The sequence below is a fragment of the Dermochelys coriacea genome, chromosome 1 (assembly GCF_009764565.3).
Source record: "Dermochelys coriacea isolate rDerCor1 chromosome 1, rDerCor1.pri.v4, whole genome shotgun sequence".
Taxonomy (NCBI): Eukaryota; Metazoa; Chordata; order Testudines; family Dermochelyidae; genus Dermochelys; species Dermochelys coriacea.
The window spans coordinates 231712154-231732118 of NC_050068.2; the positions used below are offsets into that span (position 1 = coordinate 231712154).

At 41.5% G+C, this 19965-nt stretch overlaps 1 protein-coding gene across 3 annotated transcripts in view; it reads left to right on the forward strand.

Moving 5' to 3' along the window:
- Positions 1-19965, forward strand: part of ITPR2 (inositol 1,4,5-trisphosphate receptor type 2) — a 358661-nt gene that overhangs the window by 270798 nt on the left and 67898 nt on the right. For all 3 annotated transcript variants that reach the window (XM_038389064.2, XM_038389070.2, XM_043516179.1), the window contains exons 44-45: positions 108-203; positions 2550-2666. In XM_038389064.2, coding sequence (XP_038244992.1) covers positions 108-203; positions 2550-2666 — 213 coding nt within the window. The remainder of the gene's footprint in view (positions 1-107; positions 204-2549; positions 2667-19965) is intronic.

Below are 19965 nucleotides of genomic sequence, written 5' to 3' on the forward strand. Positions count from 1 at the left end.
CCACTAAAAAAAAAGTGGTCCTAGTAATCTCAGTTAAAATGAATGCAAGGATTGTTAATCCATGAAATAGATTTTACATTTGCATTAACTTGGTTTTGTATCTCTAGAACAATGCCTCTAAGCTTTTGCTGGCTATTATGGAAAGCAGGCATGACAGTGAGAATGCAGAAAGAATCCTTTTTAATATGAGACCAAGGGAACTGGTAAGAAAACTTCTGAATATTCATAAATCTTTTGGCTATACCCCATCCCCAATAATCTCTGTCATCAAAATATTTTGTAAAGGATCTGTATCTAAACTGAATAGCAATGGCTGCATATAGGGATATAGCATATCAAGCTAGTACTAATTCTCCAAAGGTATTTTTGAATGATCAAGCATGCATGATTTCATTCTTTATGACTTCATTATTTTTATCCATTCCAAGCACTTTTCTGTAATTGTTTCCTAACTAAATTATCATACTCCAGTAAACTGTCTTCAAGTACATTTAGTCAGTAGCTGTGAAATTAAGCTTGTACCATTTATGATACCACACTAAGAAAAAAAATGCACCTCACAGGCAAAACAAAAAAGTCAAAAATATATTTTTACTTTATCTTTGAATAGGGATAATATTTGTAATTGTCCCCCTGAATTTCTATTAAGGTGGAAAAGCTGGGGGAGTGGCCAGTTCCACCAATTTGGTGACTGGAAAAAACATGATCCCATCCTGCAATAAGATCTGTGTGGATCTCCCCTGGTGCATGTGCAGAGCACTTTGAATGAGTCAGGCTCCACCCCGCCCCCATTTCCTCTCCCCTGGATCTCATTGCAGGATCAGGGCATACGTGAGGTACAAAGAAATTATATTTTCTGTAAACTCTCTGAGAGACCTTAAGATCCCTGACCCTCCCAACATCCTGTCCCTGATTCCTACCTTCCCTTCCTCTTTGACTGCTCTTTTATACACAGCTTGCTGGTGAGCAAGTGAGATGTGTTGCTGCATGCTTCCAGCCAGGAATAGGTTGCAAGTGTCCTGCATTATAAGTCCCAACAACAAGGCACTACCTGCCATGTCAGCTATCTTTCTTTAAACATGAGTTTCAAAAAGCACCCTTTCTCGAGGCCCAGGATTTGTGTTGATTTCTCACAGAAGTTTTGTTAGTGAAAAATGTTGTCATTTTGAGCTTCACAAAATTTAGAAGAAATTAGTGGGGGGGTTTCCAAGAATTTGCTAAAACAGAGTAGATCAGTGGCTCATCTAGTCTGGTATCATCCCTCTGGCTTTGAGGATAAGACCAAATAAACCAAGTAATTGTGCAATGTTGTACATGGAGAGAAAAATTCCTTCCTGACCCTTGCAAAGCTATTAGTTTATCCCTTGAAGCACATGATATGATTAACTTGGGTTTTAAAAATGGAAAAGGTGAATTTCACAAGCTCTTCCACACAGTTCGTTGTTAGATTTTAATCTTAATTGTAGATAACTTAATTTTTCTTGCACTCTCTCCAGAAACCCACTTTTATACCTGTTTTACTGGTGACCATTAGGAAAAAAAATCAATGCATGAATTCCTGGCACTACTGAAGTCAGTGAAAGTTTTGCCATTGACTTCAGTGGGGCCAGGATTTCATCCTGTCAGTATGTAAGACATTCAGAAGGTTAAAATGCGGCCCTCCATTTACAAAGCTTAAGAAACCAGGAGTGGAGTGGTACAAACTTCCCTCCCAACATACAGCTACGCCGTGAGACTGTAACACAACCCCTCCAGGGCTACGGGAATAAACACCACCTCTCTGTGTAAGCATGGATTCAGTCACCCTACTCTGCCCCGTTCCCTGTGCCCCCTCCATATCAGCTTGTTAGTCATTAATGCAGAAATCCTATATGGCGCATACAGTGGGGGGTCGAGAGTAATTTGCACAACCCCCTCTTTTCCTCCCCCAAAGCCCCACAACAGGGCTTCACTATCTGTCTAGCTAAAGTACCTATTGGGTCTCCATTACTGCAATAGATGGAGAACCAAGGCATAGAGAATATAAAGCCCAAATCCTCAAAGGTGTTTAGGCACTGAATTCCTATTGAAATCAATGGGAGATGGGCACCTAAACACCTTTGAGTATTTGGGCCTTGTCCAAGGTTACACAGGAAGCTGTGACAGAGCAGGCAACTGAACCTAAGTCTCCTGGACCCAGGCTTGTGCTCTAGCCATGAACCATCCTTCAACTCTGGTATCCAAAACCCTCCATTTCTGAATTAATTTCTCCTGAAATACATAGGTAAACACCAGACTCAATTTTTGCTGTAAACTTTGCAGTTTGTCTTACAATGACAAAGAGGAAAAACAGCAAAGCAGAGTGCAATTGGTTGAGATAAGAATAAACCAAACACCTTCTCAGGCTGCTGTTCATTCAGAATGCGTTTTTCAGCGTACATCATCTTCTTGTAGGACTTCATGGGACCTGTCCAAATTTGAGCCGAGCACAGTGAGCAAATCTGAATGCAGTTCACATTTTTCATGGAATTAAAATTTTTGAAAGCCCTTTGATTTTATTTGTTTTAAAGGTGGACGTAATGAAGAACGCATATAATCAGGCTCTGGAATGTGATGATGATGAGGAGAATGGAGATAATATTTCACCGAAAGATGTTGGCCACAATATATACATACTGGCACATCAGGTATGTCTCTTGTTATTGTGTGTCTGCGTCCATAAAAGAGAAGTGTTAAAGACTGCAAGATGTCATTCAATTCTACCCTAGATCTGTGTGCATTAACAATTGAAGTTTTGTCTATGTAACATCTGTAGGATCGCGTTTATATAGGATATTATTTTCTCTAGAGTGTCTTTGGGGCCAGGATCAAAGTGTGTGTGGTTTTGCTGTGTGTGTGGGCTGTGCCCATGATGTGTGAGTACTGTTGAGATGTAAATTATAACCTAGAATGGAGCAAGTAATGTACACTCAGTTTATCATCTTTTGTCATTTCCTGGTCTGGGAGTCTTTGGCTCAGATCAGCATCTAAAAATAATTTATCTTAATTAAAGCATAAATTGAATCAGATTATCATCAATTAGATTTTAATTCATGTTTTATATTCTTGTATGAAATGAATATTAATAAAATACTAATTTTATTTTACAGCTGTTAATTTTACCTTAATAGTATGGCCGTATGGGAATTTTGTTCCTTTTGGGATATGCAGTTGTTGCGCAGGGCTCTCTTATCACACATCTTTTGTGCACTGTAAAGGTGAACATACAGATTTTTATTGGTATGCCACAAATAAGAGAGAGCGAGATTCTCTTCCCCCCCCCCCCGGTGGAAAAAGGAAAGACTGCAACTTTAGTAATCAAGCCCTATAATAAAGATGGTACAGGCCGATAGTACTTGCTGTTCCCTGGTAGGAACCTTATCTTTTGTGTTTAATTATTTTTATTAAAGCAGGTGCAGGTTAAAAATGTAGAGGTATGGGAGATTCTAAATAAATTGACAGAAAATACAAAGTTAAGCATATTCCTTAAAATGTGAGTAATAATGACTAGAAGAAGAAAAGAGGACAGGTTATAATTACACTAATAAGGTGAGAAATGTGAATTATGTACATTTTTGTGTCTTCAACATGTTCAATGAAGGACTCTCTTTCCTATTATGTTGTTGAGAGCCATGTTCTACCCTTATGCTGCCTACAGTGCCCCTAATAAAGACAATGGGAATTTGTGTACCTTGCACCTAGTATAATCAGTTGCACCACTGGGAACATTTTACACTCACTTTGTGCTTACTGTGCCTGATGTCAATGACTATACCAGGTTCAGGACAAAGGGGAATTAGGACTAAAGCTATGTAAGAAAAGATTGCTGGGATACCGTTGCCCTGCCAGGAGCTATACAATCACTACTAAGAAAGCAACACCAATTCCGTATGTCTGATCCTTGGTGGGGCATTTTGGTCACATCCTGGATGTTGGCAACAATTTACTGAGCCCCTTCATGCCCTGCAGAAGAAAGCAGGGGTATCGATTTGGCAGGAAAACCTATGCTTGGTGTACAGATTTTACAAAACTGACTGATTTCCCTTCCTTCAGTTGGCTATCCCAATGAACACATATATTTATTATTATATGTACAGCCGTGCAGAACACCATACAGCCACATAACAGAGCATTAGACGATAAAACCATGTTGTTTAGGCCCTTCCCCCCACCCCTGTTAATGAAAAGCTGATTTTTGGCACATGAAAACAAATCTTTGACTACCAAACTCTTTCTACATGCGTCCTTTCAATCACTCTGGGCTGGGTAGGATATGAACTTTTGTCCCTCATGAGTAAGATCATTGTTGCCTAGTTCCTATCCTGTTCTCTAAACACCCGCTAATGCTGTCTTAAGTATAATCAGCGTACTGGTGACTTTACTCTCCGCTCTGTGTAGCTGACCTAATTTACATCATGTGTCTTTGCTCTGCTCCTTGCAGTTTCATTGTTAGTTTTTTACCATTTTCACAATTGGTATATCTTTTCAGCTGCTTCCGTGTGGCCACCTACTTTGGCTACAGCATCTGTACCATTCTAGCAGCAGAGTCTAGATTAGAGTTCCTCTTTTTATCATCACAAACTCATGCACAGACAGTTTATTTTGGAGCACTCAGACTTTCCGTTTTTGTCGATGCTCTTTTAAAGGCTGGAGTGGGTTCTGCATTTTGCCACCACGACATCCTTCCCTGCCCTTCCTGTGGTTGGTTTTACCAGAAGCAAAATACTTTCTTGTAAATGTCTGACCTGCTATGCACAGAAAGATATAAATACATCACAAGCAAGGTTGAGGACTGTGTTATGGCCCCACACTGCAGAGCAAGACACAGAAGACCCCTTACTGTTAACTGTGCATCATCAAGTTGGACAACGTTTCTTCTTCTCCCCACCCTGCCCTCACATCTCTTGTCTATCATCCCTGTCCTCCTCTGCAGACCATGTGGGACCATTGTTCATGCTGGTTCCCCTCCACTGACTTCATCCCTTTCCTGGCACTATTGCTTCCCACTCTTCCTGTCCCGTGCGTTGTAAGCAGAGTGGGGAACTCAAACCAGAGGAAACAGAACTGAGCCATCCCCAGGGGACCAGCATAATCTGCACTCCCATTTACACTGGAGTGGGGGCAGATTCCAAATGAAGCCTTTCTGTTGCCCACAACAGTACAGAGTAATGACGCAAATGGGTGCTAGATACCGCGGGCTGGAAACCCCCCGTTATTACCAGATGGACAGCGTGCGTGATTTGTTTCAGAAGAATCTACTGTGGCCAAACATCCCATTCATCTGTGTCATGTTCAATCTTCTTGCTCAGAGCCAAACCTTGAGGTTTTTCTCAGTTATTTCTTTTTCAAATTCCTCCAACGCTCTTGGAAGAATACCATCCAGTCCTGGTGAGTTCTTGATGGTCTGTGTTCGTTCCAGTACCTCCTCTTGTCACACCTCAATCAAAGGGAAACTGCATGGTGTTTATAATAATAATTTAAAATATAGATTATGCTAAATGAAGTTGACTTCTCCTTTGTGATATTAGAAAGGCTCTCAGCAAGGAGAACTCAGATGACGTGATGTGCCTGTGATGTGATGTACATTTAGACTTTACAAAGGCTTCTGAAACAAGTAGCACATAAAAGTTTGATCTGTACACTGGCCCTTCTAAGTCTGGAATGTCAAACCAGATAGTCAGTTGGTTAAATGGTGCAACGAAAATGTGACAGTGCATAGCACAAAAAAACCACTCTGATTTTCACATTACTGGTTGAGACTGCACAGCTGGCTCTTACAGGCTTTCAAAAGTTAATAAACTGAGCAAACTTTGTTGTTGGAATAATCTAGGATAGTGTTTCTCAAACTTTTCAGAGTGGTGACCCTTTATTCGAAGTCAAAAATGTTCATAGCCCCCTTCTGTGTATGGTAAAAGTAAGAGTAAAAATACATCAGTGATAACCCTCTGTAATTTATTTTAAAAAAACAAGGAGGAGTACTTGTGGCACCTTAGAGACTAACAAATTTATTTGGGCATAAGCTTTTGTGGACTAAAACCCACTTCATCAGATGCATGGAGTGGAAAATACAGTAGGAAGATATATATACACAATACATGAAAAGATTGGAGTTGCCTTACCAAGTGGAGGGGTCAGGTCTAATGAGACAATTCAATTAAAAAGAAAAGGAGGACTTGTGGCACCTTAGAGACTAACAAATTTATTGGAGCATATGCTTTCGTGAGCTATAGCTCACTTCATCAGATGCATTCAGTGGAAAATACAGTGGGGAGATTTATATACACAGAGAACATGAAACAATGGGGGTTACCATACACACTGTAATGAGTGATCAGGTAAGGTGAGCTATTACCACCAGGGGAGGGGGGAACCTTTTGTAGTGATAATCAAGGTGGGCCATTTTCAGCAGTTGACAAGAACGTCTGAGGAACAGCGCGGTGGGGAATAAACATGGGGAAATAGTTTTACTTTGTGTAATGACCCATCCACTCCCAGTCTTTATTCAAGCCTAAGTTAATGGTGTCCAGTTTGCAAATTAATTCCAATTTAGCAGTCTCTCCTGTTTTTGAAGTTTTTTTTCTTGAGGAATTGCCACGTTTAGGTCTGTAATCAAGTGACCAAAGAGATCGAAGTGTTCTCCAACTGGTTTTTGAATATTATAATTCTTGATGTCTGATTTGTGTCCATTTATTCTTTTACATAGAGACTGTCCAGTTTGGCCAATGTACATGGCAGAGGGGCATTGCTGGCACATGATGGCATATATCACTTTAGTAGATGTGCAGGTGAACAAGCCTCTGATAGTGTGGCTGATGTGATTAGGCTCTATGATGGTGTCCCCTGAATAGATATGTGGATACAGTTGACAACGGGCTTTGTTGCAAGGATAGGTTCCCTGGGTTAGTGGTTCTGTTGTGTGGTGTGTGGTTGCTGGTGAGTATTTGCTTCAAGTTGGGGGGCTGTCTGTAAGCAAGGACTGGTCTGTCTCCCAAGATCTGTGAGAGTGATGGGTCGTCCTTCAGGTTAGGTTGTAGATCCTTGATGATGTGTTGGAGAGGTTTTAGTTGGGGGCTGAAGGTGATGGCTAGTGGCGTTCTGTTATTTTCTTTGTTGGGCCTGCCCTGTAGTAGGTAACTTCTGGGTACTCTTCTGGCTCTGTCAATCTGTTTCTTCACTTCAGCAGGTGGGTATTGTAGTTGTAAGAATGCTTGATAGAGATCTTGTAGGTGTTTGTCTCTGTCTGAGGGGTTGGAACTTATCCTTGTAACAAAGCCCGTTGCCAACTGTGTCCACATAGCTATTCAGGGACACCATCATACGGCCTAATCACATCAGCCACACCATCAGAGGCTTGTTCACCTTCACATCTACCTGTGTGATATACGCCATCATGTGCCAGTAGTGCCCCTGTGCCATGTACATTGGCCAAACTGGACAGTCTCTATGTAAAAGAATAAATGGACACAAATCAGACGTCAAGAATTATAACATTCAAAAGCCAGTCGGAGAACATTTCAATCTCTTTGGTCACTTAATTACAGACCTAAAGGTGGCAATTCTTCAACAAAAAACCTTCAAAAACAGACTCAAAGGAGAGACTGCTAAATTGGAATTAATTTGCAAACTGGACACCATTAACTTAGGCTTGAATAAAGACTGGGAGTGGATGGGTCATTACACAAAGTAAAACTATTCGCGCCCGCGCGCGCCTTCCTCTCCCCCCCCGCTGTTCCTCGGACATTCTTGTCAACTGCTAGAAATGGCCTACCTTGATGATCACTACAAAAGCTGTTTTTTCTCTCCTGCTGGTAATAGCTCACCTTACCTGATCACTCTCATTGCAGTGTGTATGGTAAAACCCATTTTTTCATGTTCTCTGTGTATATAAAATATCCCCACTGTATTTTCCACTGAATGCATCCGATGAAGTGAGCTGTAGCTCACGAAAGCCTATGCTCAAATAAATTTGTTAGTCTCTAAGGTGCCACAAGTACTCCTTTTCTTTTTGCGGATACAGACTAACATGGCTGCTACTCTGAATTCAATTAAAGTGGGCTATTATCAACAGGAGGAAAAATCACTTTTGTACTGGTAATCAAGGTGGCCCATTTCAAACAGTTAACAAGAAGGTGCGAGTTACAGTAGGGGGAAATTAGCATGGGGAAATTAGTTTTTAGTTTTTGTAGTCACCACTCTGAAACCTGTAATTTATTTGTTGGTGTGTTTCAAGAGGTTGACAGAGATCACTTGACCTTCAGGGGTAAGGGTGTGCAGGGGGTGGGGGTAACCAGATTTTCTTTGTTTTAGATTGTAATAAAATTTTCAATGTCTTTTGACCCCCTGCATTCCGTGTTGCATTTCATGACACCCTCTTGGGTCACAACTCAATGGTTAAGAAACACTGATGAAGGGTATCATCCCTCTCAAGATCATGCCTTGAGACTTCCAATCCAGCAAAGTATTTAAGCAAATGCTTAATATTAAGCCCATGCTTGAGTGCTTTGCTGAATTGGGGCCAGAGAGAGAATAATTATGAAACCCCACAATGTCTTTTTTGAGCAGATTATAGCTTCCTAGAAAACAGAAGATTTTTTTATAAGCTTAAATTAAAAGTTTAGTTAAATACCAAGGAAGTGCCAGAACTATTTATGTAAATACTACAATCTCCTGATGGTACCGAGATCTGATGAAAGGATCTTTTCCTCCCACCCCGTGTAGTTAGAAGAAATTAACGCTGCTTGATATCAATGCAGGTATGCAGCATAAACAAACACCAGCTTGAACCAAACAATCTCCTGATAGCCTGGCACAGTTGGAAGTTCCCTTTCATTGATAAGTTCTTAAAATAAAGGTAAAACTAAACATACAGTAGCAATTTTGAGTTAATGGGTAACTCATACACATTCCCGTCTGGTGCCAATGGAGTTAGGGAAACAAGTAATTCAGCCTTGTACATTTGAATTGCTAAAATATATTAGCAGTAGAATAAAGGTTCCTTGATCAAACATAGCATGAAATATCTAATCTCCTTATTGCCATGTTTACTATGTGTAATGGTAGATTAATAGGTATATGCATAAAGAATATTTGTTAAATAGACAATTGATGGCCTGCATTTATACTTTGGGAATAATAGCACCCTACAGTCTATTTAATAAAAATAATAATTTTTTCAGTTCAAATAAGATTGGTTTGATAATGAGACCTTTATTAAGGAAAAGTTTCAAGTAATAGTTGAAATTCTGGTTACCCACATAGTTAAAAATATAAGCAGTACACGGCCATATAAGGGCTTGTTCTATGACTATCTTCTTAAACATATTAAACTGTGAAATTTCCTCCAATAGATCTGAGCATAGCAGGGGCAGAGACCATCCTTTGTTCTGTGTTTGTACAGCGCTTGGCACAACAGAGTTCTGGTCCATGACTGGGGCTCCTAGCTACAGCAGTACAAACAATAATTCTGGAAATATTTAGGAATCACATTTGTCTTTTATAGCATATTCTTTTTGAGGGCTTCAAAACACTTTAAAACATTAACTGCTTACATTTTCCCAACAACCCTGTGAAGTAGGATGCAAAAGAGGTGAAGGCAACAAGTCATTGGCCGTTATGGGAAAAGAAGCAAGGTTGCCTGATTTCTAATCCTTTGCACTAGCTGGTCCGCTTCTCATGCTAACTCAGTACCAGCTACTATACTAATGAGGAGGAATTGGCATTTAATACATCAGAAAGGCATCATTGCTGGTATCTTGCCATTCCTTAAAGGAGACTGTTAAGCCTATTTTTAAATATATACTTTCCTGTGCTGCTAATAATATAGATTGTTAAAGCTGGGATAACTTTAGTCATATGATTGGCTGTTTGTGCGTGGGGGAAGGTGGTATTGATTTTTACTGGGGGGAGTTATTTTTGGTTTGAGGGTGTAGAGCAGCTGTTGGCTTTCGGTTGGTAGCACTTTTGAATTTTGGCAGAGGTACGTATAGTTTTGGATAGGCTCTTTCTTGTATATGTTATGTACATGTAAATAAATAAAAAGAAACATTGAATAGAGACAAATATCATTTTGTGTCAGGGCAAAGGAGAGTCACAAGTAGAAGATTGAAGTGATGGAGCTAAACAGGCTTTCCATGATTTAATGGCTGTGGAAGCTAAGGGGCATTTCTGTAGTTGTGTACAACCAGATCCAAGGTAAGATCACTCAGTGCATCTTGGCCTTTGGCATAGGAATCCAGGGTTTCTGAATTGACTGTGCTGGCAGCAGTAGACAACAGAGCAGTGTTCCTCAGGAAGGAAGTGTGACCGGAATCAGGAGTACATTTGTGGTGAAATTGACTGACTGGGCTGAAAGAAATGCTACTGAAGAAGAAGTGGGTTACTTAATGAAGCATTTAAAGGAACCCACAACAAGACAAAACAAGGAAATAGAGTGTGAGAAGGGCTGTAGTTCCCGCACTAGGGGTCTCCATTAACTGTGTGACACATGAACGCCAGGTGATTCCAAGGAAAAGGTGTGGGTGGAAGCCATGTGAGAGAAGAATGTGACTCCATGGAATGTCTTTTCCCCTCTCCTCACTAGTGTGTCAGTGTTCCCTCTGTCCCATCTGCCGCATAAGTAAAGCACTACTCAGTTTCACTATGCTCCAGAGGCTTCCAGCTATGAAGAACAGCCTTAAATTCCAGCAAGAACCTCTTGGTTTACGGTACATCTATGCAGCTCGTGGCAGTGAGCCTCCCTGCCCAGGTCGACGGACCTACGCTCACAGACCTCGTACTACTGCGCTAAAAACAATTGTGTAGATGTTGCAGCTTGGGCTGGAGCTTGGGTTCTGACGCCTAGAGAAGGGAGATGGGCTTCAGAGCCTGAGCCCCAGGCTGAGCTCAGCTTCAGAGTGCTGTCTACACAACTGTTTTTAGTGTAGTAGCGCAAGCCCAAGTCTTGGGAGGCTCGATTGTGTGGGCTGTGTAGACACACCCTTGGAGTCTGGCAGTGAAGAGTGCTCATAGAAGCATAGAATATCAGGGTTGGAAGGGACCTCAGGAGGTCATCTAATCCAACCCCCTGCTCAAAGCAGGACCAACCCCAACTAAATCATCCCAGCCAGGGCTTTGTCATGTCACATGAGACATACTGCATCAGTTCATCTTCCTGGCCAGCACAGCCAACTTTAGGAGATACTCTGGCTGCTGGTGGACACACCACCCCCACTACTGGAGGGGAGATGATAACCATTCTGTGCCTTACTAGCCCCAGTCCCCATTAGTAGACTTTGTGTTGTTGAGGCCGTGTTTCTGCTGATAGCTACCTTGTGTTAAATGTGACCCATGAACTATTTAAAATTGTTTTGATCATTTGATTTTTTTTAAAATAAATCTGTGGCTAATTTACACTAAAATGTATCTGTGATATATGGGAGTAGGAACTCCAGAAATAAGGCACAAGTACAAAGTAACTGATCTTCAGGTGGTATAAATGAAGCTACCCTGATTTACAATAGGTGAGGATCTGACCCTTTTAATCTATAGGTAGCGCCAATTTTTGAACAGCCAACTATTTCCACATTTTGCAGCACAGTGTGAGGGTTCTCAAGACGTTTAATGGGAGTGTCTCCTCCCAAACAGCTGTTTGTACATAAAGAAAAGCATTGTACATACTTACAGGAGCATCGCTAAGTTTTTAGTTCTGAGTATGATCCAGTGGAGATGGCACTGGACTGGGAATGAGAAGATCTGGGTTTAGGTCCTGGCTCCAGCCCTGACTTTCTTGTGATTTTGGCCAAGTCACTGCACCTGTTTCCCCTCCCACCCTTTATCTGCCTTGTCTATTTAGCTTGCAAGCTCTTTGGAGCAAGGATTGTCTTTCATTACACATTTATGCAGCGCCTAGGAGAGCAGGGCCCTGATCTTGGTTGAGACAAATAATGAAGAAACTTAGAAGCCCACCAGTCCTGCGGGATGAATTCCATAGAGTAACCCTGAGTTCCTTTGAAAAAGTCACTCTCTTCCTGCAAGCCAAGTGGAACTTAAGGCTTCAGCAATATACTTTTAGTGGGCGTTTGCTGAGGCTTGCAGATTTCCTTCCTAGCAGAAAAGCATTAGCTGATCACATTGCCAAGGCAAGGAGCTAATGGGGACCTGCCCCAGGAACCATGACTGTCAGGGGACTTGTATCCTGGGCTGCCAGACCTGAAACTTCTTGTGGAACTTTTATTTTGTGCATGTTGTTTTGTAGCTCTCGTCCTGATGAGACAGTCTATAGCATCAAAATGACACTGGCTAATTAAATGTCAGCAGAATCAGAAGCTGTTGCAAGGCTTTTACACTCAGATTGCCAAGATTGAAACAGAAATCCAGGAGGCATATCACCCTCCCTGCAGTTCATTAAGAGGGTATTTATCTCTACCTTCAACCAGCTCCAGTGCATAAATCCAGTATGGAGACTGCCACAGGGCCTTGACACTAATGAGCCCCTGAAAGCTTAAATAAATGTCTGAGGCTGCCAATCTTTGGCAACTTGTTCTGCAGCTTTTTCTTTTCCTATTTTGTTGACATTGGCTTCCAGCTATTACCCCATCATTTAAGATCCAATTCCGAAATGGAATTGAATAACATGGGTCCTAGTGCCTCTGAGGAGTCCCACTGACTTCAGTGAAGCTCCTTGGGGTTGGAAGTGGCCATGCTTAGAGGATCTCACTAATAGGCTTTGGTCCAATAGGTGTGGCTTACTTTCATTTCCCTCAAAATTTTTAATAAGGTCAAATGTATCAGTTGATATCACATACATCCTCTGTTTGGGGACTGTATATTGCATTAACATGGAGATAGACATGATTAAGTGGGCAGGGGGTTTCCTACCTCTAACTTCAGTTATCCCGTGTCCATATGATTTATGGTTTTTAAGATCTCTGTATCTGGGAAATACAATATACTGTAGAATAGGGGCCCATAAGGCATACTAGAAGGAATACCGTGAGTATTAATGTGTGCTTCTGCTCTGAAAAGTGGCTGTGTAAGATGCTACTCTCTTCGAGAGAGACTTGCTGCTCACTGTATGTATCCACCGTCCTATCTGCTCACCTCAGTGACAAAAGTAGATAGTTACTACTTTTTTAGGAGAAGGAGCTGGATTTTCTTCTGGCTCCCATTTCATTAGCAGAATTTTTAGCTGAGTTCCTACTGCAGGGCCAGTTCCTTTTTAGGCCAGATTCTCAGCTGGTGTAAATTAGAATAGCTCCATTGCAGTCAAAAGAGCTACACTGATTTGTACTAGCTGAGAATCTGTCCCATTGCCTTCATGTTCTGCTCTCGGTTACATTGGTGCTTTCCACTGAAGCCATACTGTCAGTAACAGCGTAATGAAGGGCAGCACTTACCCTGCAGAATCCTCATTACTGGTGGCGATATATGAAGCAGAAGGAACACCACTTGGTTTTCAGGCTGAGTTTGCAGAGGTGAATGTTATAGGGAGAAAAGTCATTCTACCTGTAAACTGAACAAATCTGATCTAGAAGTCTTTGAGAGAGATTAAATGTGGAATCCCACAGTGCCATTTTTACATTCACTTTTCAAAGGGGGCTGCACTTTTGTCACCATAAACCACAGTGCATAATATTGTCTGCACAGAAATACATGTAATATACCCCCGACATTGTTTATATTGCAGCAGAGGCACCTGATTAATAGATATATAGACATGCTATTGAATTGTAACCATACTACCATAGACCAAGTCTTACATCCGAGGCTGAGCTGGGACTGATGCGTTACAGGTAATCTGCAAAGGACTTGCATAAAATGGGGTTATTACCCTTTCGTGGGGAGTGCGATCATGTTGAAATTTCCAGCTAGCAAACTCTGGTATAACAGCTGGCTACATTTTCTATACATCAAGAATAAGATGGAAAATTACTTAGGACACCAGTAGTATCGCAGGGTAGAAACAGACACTTAATCATGGTGGCTCTTGCTTTCATGCATAGGGTTGTACAAACTGGGGTCCAGTTTTCCCACCTGGTGTATGGATAGTGACATTAGGATGATTTTTCCTCTGGATCACCTGCTGGGATGAGGCTGACGCATCCCGAGTCATTCATAGAATCATAGAATATCAGGGTTGGAAGGGACCTCAGGAGGTCATCTAGTCCAACCCTCTGCTCAAAGCAGGACCAATCCACAACTAAATCATCCCAGCCAGGGCTTTGTCAAGCCTGACCTTAAAAACTTCCAAGGAAGGAGATTTCACCACCCTCCTAGTGAAAAAGCTTTTCCTAATAGCCAACCTAAACCTCCCCCATTGCAACTTGAGACCATTACTCCTTGTTCTGTCATCTGCTACCACTGAGAGCAGTCTAGATGCATCCTCTTTGGAACCCCCTTTCAGGTAGTTGAAAGCAGCTATCAAATCCCCCCTCATTCTTCTCTTCTGCAGACTAAATAATCCCAGTTCCCACAGCCTCTCCTCATAAATCGTGTGCTCCAGCCCCCTAATCATTTTTGTTGCCCTCCACTGGACTCTGCCTAATTTTTCCACATCCTTCTTGTAGTGTAAGGCCCAAAACTGGACGCACTACTCCAGATAAGGCCTCACCAATGGTGAATAGAGGGGAATGATCCCATCCGTCAATCTGCTGGCAATGCTCCTACTTATACAGCCCAAAATGCCGTTAGCCGCCTTGGCAACAAGGGCACACTGTTGACTCATATCCAGCTTCTTGTCCACTGTAACCCCTAGATCCTTTTCTGCGGAACTGCTGCCTAGCCTCTGGATCCCTAGTCAGTAGCAGTGCAGTCATTGATTAGTTGTGATTGCCAAGGGTGAGCATCAGTTGCTCACCAGTCTCTTCTTTCTATATTTATATCTGTTGATCATCATTTAATTGCTGGCTAACACCAATAGCTCATATCTGATGAGTAGGACTAAGAAGTGTCTGTCCAGGATGAAGGTTGCACCTCCACCGCTCACTTTCCTTTGCTTTCTTAGCATATGCTGCTAATTCGTAGGTGGCTGGTGCAAATATTGTCCAGATGACTGCAGTAAAGAGGTTGGATTTGGAAAGGGAATATCATCACATTTTCTTTTGCCTACTCCTCTCCCCATTACCAAGCCCTGAAAACAGCTATTCTGTTTTTTGTTCTGTTAAGTGGATGGATGAGGCAAAAGTCCAGCAGCACTATTCAAAATGGTGGGTAGGCTGTGCCATACTGGCTGCTGGAAGAAGCATCTCGTCTGATCTCCTGCTCCTTTCTTTCATGTGGTCAACCCCCTACTCCTGCCTCACCTCCCAGTATGTGCATAACGGTCCCCACTGGTGAATAGAAAAAGGTGAGTGAGTTTGGACAGTTGTGAATTCTCTTTGCAGGGCGCAGCTGCCTGTTCTCCACTTTAATCCAATTTGTCTTTGGGAAAGAGAACTTTTTGTCAAGAAATAATTTTCTGTGCTTTGAGAAATACCTGTTAAGGAGGTTGGGATACTAGCAGGATTGGCCATATAATTTGGAGGACCCGAACAAGAGCGTGGTCCCAAGCAGGAGATATCATGCCACAAGTTGCACTTGTCTTTCTGGCAGAGCACAGGAGGTTGTCTGGCAGTATCCTTTTTCCTCTGCTTCCAGTCCCACGGCTGGAGAAGAAGGCAGGACCATCCCAAGACTTCAAGGAGATGTGGGGCCCCCAAAAGAGCAGGGTAGTAAGCAGCTGCCTACTTTGCTTGTGTGGATATTTAACTTGTTTTTTTTTAGACTCTGTTAGACAGCTGTAGCTAGAGATTGCAGAGAAGTATTATTTCCCATTCTACTTCTGCTCAGAATAAGAAACCAAAAAGAGGAACATGCTTTCAAGCAATAGAATTGAGAGCTCCTGGAAGGGAGATGCTTTCTTTTCTCCAGTTTTTAATATATTGTTCTAGTGGCCTTCATGAGGAGGAGAGAAGCTCTTCCACTCTGCAGACAGGGGATCCTGTGGGTGGGAACCTACCTGCTGCAGCTCTGCTTGGAGTGGGCACTGCTTTCTGCTGGGTGGATGCTGCGCAGTGTGCTGGGCTTTCAGATGAGCCCATAATGTCCACTTATTCTGGGCACTTTGGTTTCTTGGCCTCTCCTAGAAGTTGCAAGTGATTGAGGTCTTTCCCCTTGCAGTGGCTGTGAAGTAGACCCCCATTGGTAAGGAGGGATGGTTAGTCTAAGAAGGCTTCTATGCTATGGCCTGATACTTGCACTTCCTCCCCAAGTGAATTTTGTTTTGTCATGAAACACATTTTAGCTATGGGCCTGAAAATAGTTTCCCACAAATGTTGCTAGCTAAAGGGGCAATGAATAAGACAATTTGCAGTTGGGTTTCTAATTCACTGAAGTATGTGGAAATAATTTTTCCTGCTTTTCATGCTGCTTCATCAGGCATAAAAGAAGCAGAGGAAACATGACTTCAGAATGCTCAGAGAGTTACAAACATTATAACCAGAATAATTTGTACTTAACTACAGTAGTCTCTCGCATGTGAGAATGTCAGTGTTTCACAGGCTTTAATTCTTCCTACCTTGTAAGCTAGATAATTTATTCCCATGTTACAAATGTGGAAACGGAGGCCCAAAGTGCTTAGGTGATTTATCAGAGGTTACACAAGAAGTCTGGGAAAGTCAGTAATTGAGAATCCAAGGAGCCTGGACTTCCAGTGCCTGGCTGATATCACAAGCTGCCAGGGGAAGATTGGCTCTGAACTCTTTCAGCTACTATATATTGTATAATCATCTGAATGAAAATCTCTTAGTACTTGATTCTAGGGTCTCCCTTTGCTCAATCCCAGCTGTTCCCAGTGTTTAAGACTATTTGCTTTGGGTAAAGTGCAAAGGTGCTGCTCTCTGAAGCTGTAAAGACTCTTGGAAAGGAGGCTGTTCTGTGCATTGGTGAAATCTCTGTTCAATTCTGATTGGAACATGGGGAGTTGAGAAGTCGTCATTACTGTTATCAGAGCCAGCTGGAATAAAAAATTCTGCTTACTTACGTTTAAGGTGATATTTCAGTTTTTCTTTCTTTCTTCACTAATGGCTCTGTCTTTTCTGTCCCATATACAATGAATTGGCCCGTGAACACCTCTGTGCTCCTATGTCCCATCATCTTGTGCCTCATTTTCTCTCTCCTGTCTTTCTGTTTCCTTCTCATCTTGTTTTCTACTCTTTTTTTTGTTTTGTACTCCTTTTTGTCTCTCTGGTTACTTTCCCAGTGGCTCCTCTTCCTCCTCCTATCTCTCAGCAGAAAGCTACAGGTTCCTTGGGTTGGCAGGAGGAACCATCAATGGTGATGCTGTGGTACCAAAGCTTGGTGGCTCTATTGAGTTACCAAGAGGGCAGGGGGAAAAAGGAATAGCTTGCAGACTGTTCCCTAGAGCCACCGCCTTTAAGAGGCAGTGCACAAGCAGTAGCAGCTTTCAAGGATCTATCTGCTTCTACTCACAGCTACAGGAGCATTTTTGCAGTAGCAAGGTGGGACAGAACTGAGATTATTCAGTTTACTCTGCTGCTCTCATTTGATCTCTCTCACCCTGGAGAAATTCTAGTGTTATGTAGGTTGGCAACACAGTCTGATTACCTGTGGAATAAATATGAAAATGTAATATAAATAATTTAAATAGGAGAATTTTTTCCAGTTTATATAATTTCTTAATAGTAAGTGATGTTAAACATTATACATCCTAAATTGTAAACACTTCTAGATACAGAAGCTGGTTTTGTTCATATTGGTTTAAGAACTTAAGAATGGCCAGCCTGCATCAGACCAATGGTCCATCTAGCCCAGCATCCTGGTTTCCGACAATGTCTGGTGCCAGATGCTTCAGAGGGAATGAACAGAACAAGGCAATTTATTGAGTGATCCATTCCCTGTCATCCAGTCCCAGCTTCTGGCAGTCAGAGGCTTAGGAACATCCAGAGCATGGGGTAGCATCCCTGACCATCATGGCCAATAGCTTATCTAATTCCTTTTTGAACCCAGTTATACTTTCGGTCCTCACAGCTTCCCCTGGCAATGAGTTCCACAGGTTCACTGTGCCTTGTGTGAAGATGTACTTCCTTATGTTTGTGTTAAATCTGCTGCCTATTGATTTAATTGGCTGACCCCTGGTTCTTGTGTTATGTGAAGAGGTAAATAACACTTCCTTTTTCACTCTCCAGTCCATTCATGATTTTATAGATTTCTATCATATTCCCCCCTTAGTCGCCTCTTTTCTAAGATGAACAGTCCCAGTCTTTTTAATCTCTCCTCGTAGGGAAGCTGTTCCATACCCCTCATCATTTTTGTTGCCCTTCTCTGCACTTTTTCCAATTCTAATATACCTTTTTGAGATGGGGCAACCAGAACTGCACACAGTATGCAAGCTGTTGGCAAGATTTATATAGTGGCATTATGATATTTTCTGTCTTATTACTTATCCCTTTCCTAATGGTTCCTCACATTGTTCACTTTTTTGACTGCTGCTGCATATTGAGTAGATATTTTTAGAGAACTATCCATGATGACTCCAAGATCTTTCTTGAGTGATAACAGCTAATTTAGACCTCATCATTTTGTATGTATAGTTGGGAGTATGTTTTCCAATGTTCATTACTTTGCATTTATCAACATATGAATTTCATCTGCCATTTTGTCACCCACTTTAGTGAGATCCCTTTATAACTTTTCACAGTCAGCTTTTGACTTGACTATTTTGAGCAATTTTGTATTGTCTGCAAACTTTGCCACTTTGTTTCCAGCCACTTCTTTGCTTCCAGATCATTTATGTTAAATACCACTGGTCGCAGTACATATCCTTCGGGAATCCTATTATCTTATCCTCTCTCTGCTGTGAAAACTGACCATTTATTCCTACTCTTCCTTTCCTGTCTTTTAACCAGTTACTGATCCATGAGAGGACCTTCCATTACTATTCCAGTTATTCCATGACTGCTTACTTTGCTTAAGGGGTTTTAATGAGGGAACCTTGTCAAAGGTTTTCTGAAAGTTCAAGTACACTATGTCTACTGGATCACCCTTGTCCACATGTTTGTTGACCCTCTCAAAGAATTCTAATAGATTGATGAGGCATGATTTCCATTTATGAAAGCTGTGTTGACTCTTTCCCAACAAATCATATTCATCTATATTCTGATGATTCTGTTTTTTACTATAGTTTCAAACAATTTTGCCTGGTACTGAAGTTAGGCTTACTGGCCTATAATTGCTAGGATTGCCTCTGGAGTCTTTTTTTTTTTTTTTTTTTTTTTAAATTGGCATTACATTAACTATCCTCCAGTCACTTGGTACAGAGGCTGATTTAAGTGATAGCTTACATACCACAGTTAGTAGTTGTGTAATTTCATATTTGAGTTCCTTCAGAACTCAAGCCAGAGTTTAAAGCACCTTTCCCCAGGAACTAAAACATATAAGATAAAATCTACAAAACTTTTATTCAACACATTTCCAGAGAACTGACTCTCTCAGAAGAACTAAAGACATTTTACTCAGTTATTTTGTAAGATACCAGACCTGACTCTCATTAACACCAAAGCCCTTTTACACCCTTCTGGCAGTGGAAAGGGGCCTTAAAGTTGGCATAAATTATATTTACATTCACTTTTGCGCCTTTAAACTGCTACAGTGGTATAAAGGAACTGTAATATAAATTGAGACTCATGTCCACCATCTATATCAACCTGTTGTTTCTAACACCTATTTATATGATCCCTCCCACCTCAACAAACCTCCTTTAGAACCTGATCAATCCAAACCCAGTGAAATCAATAGGCATTTTTCAGTTGATTTCACTCGGTGCTGTATTAGGCTCCACATGCCTGTGAGAAAGGATGTGCTCTCAAGGTTAATGAGTTAGGACAAGGTTAATGAATTAGGACAAGGAGATGACATAAAATGCTTGACAGTGTGTGGAATTTGTTTGTTTTACGAAGATAATGGAAAGTGAAA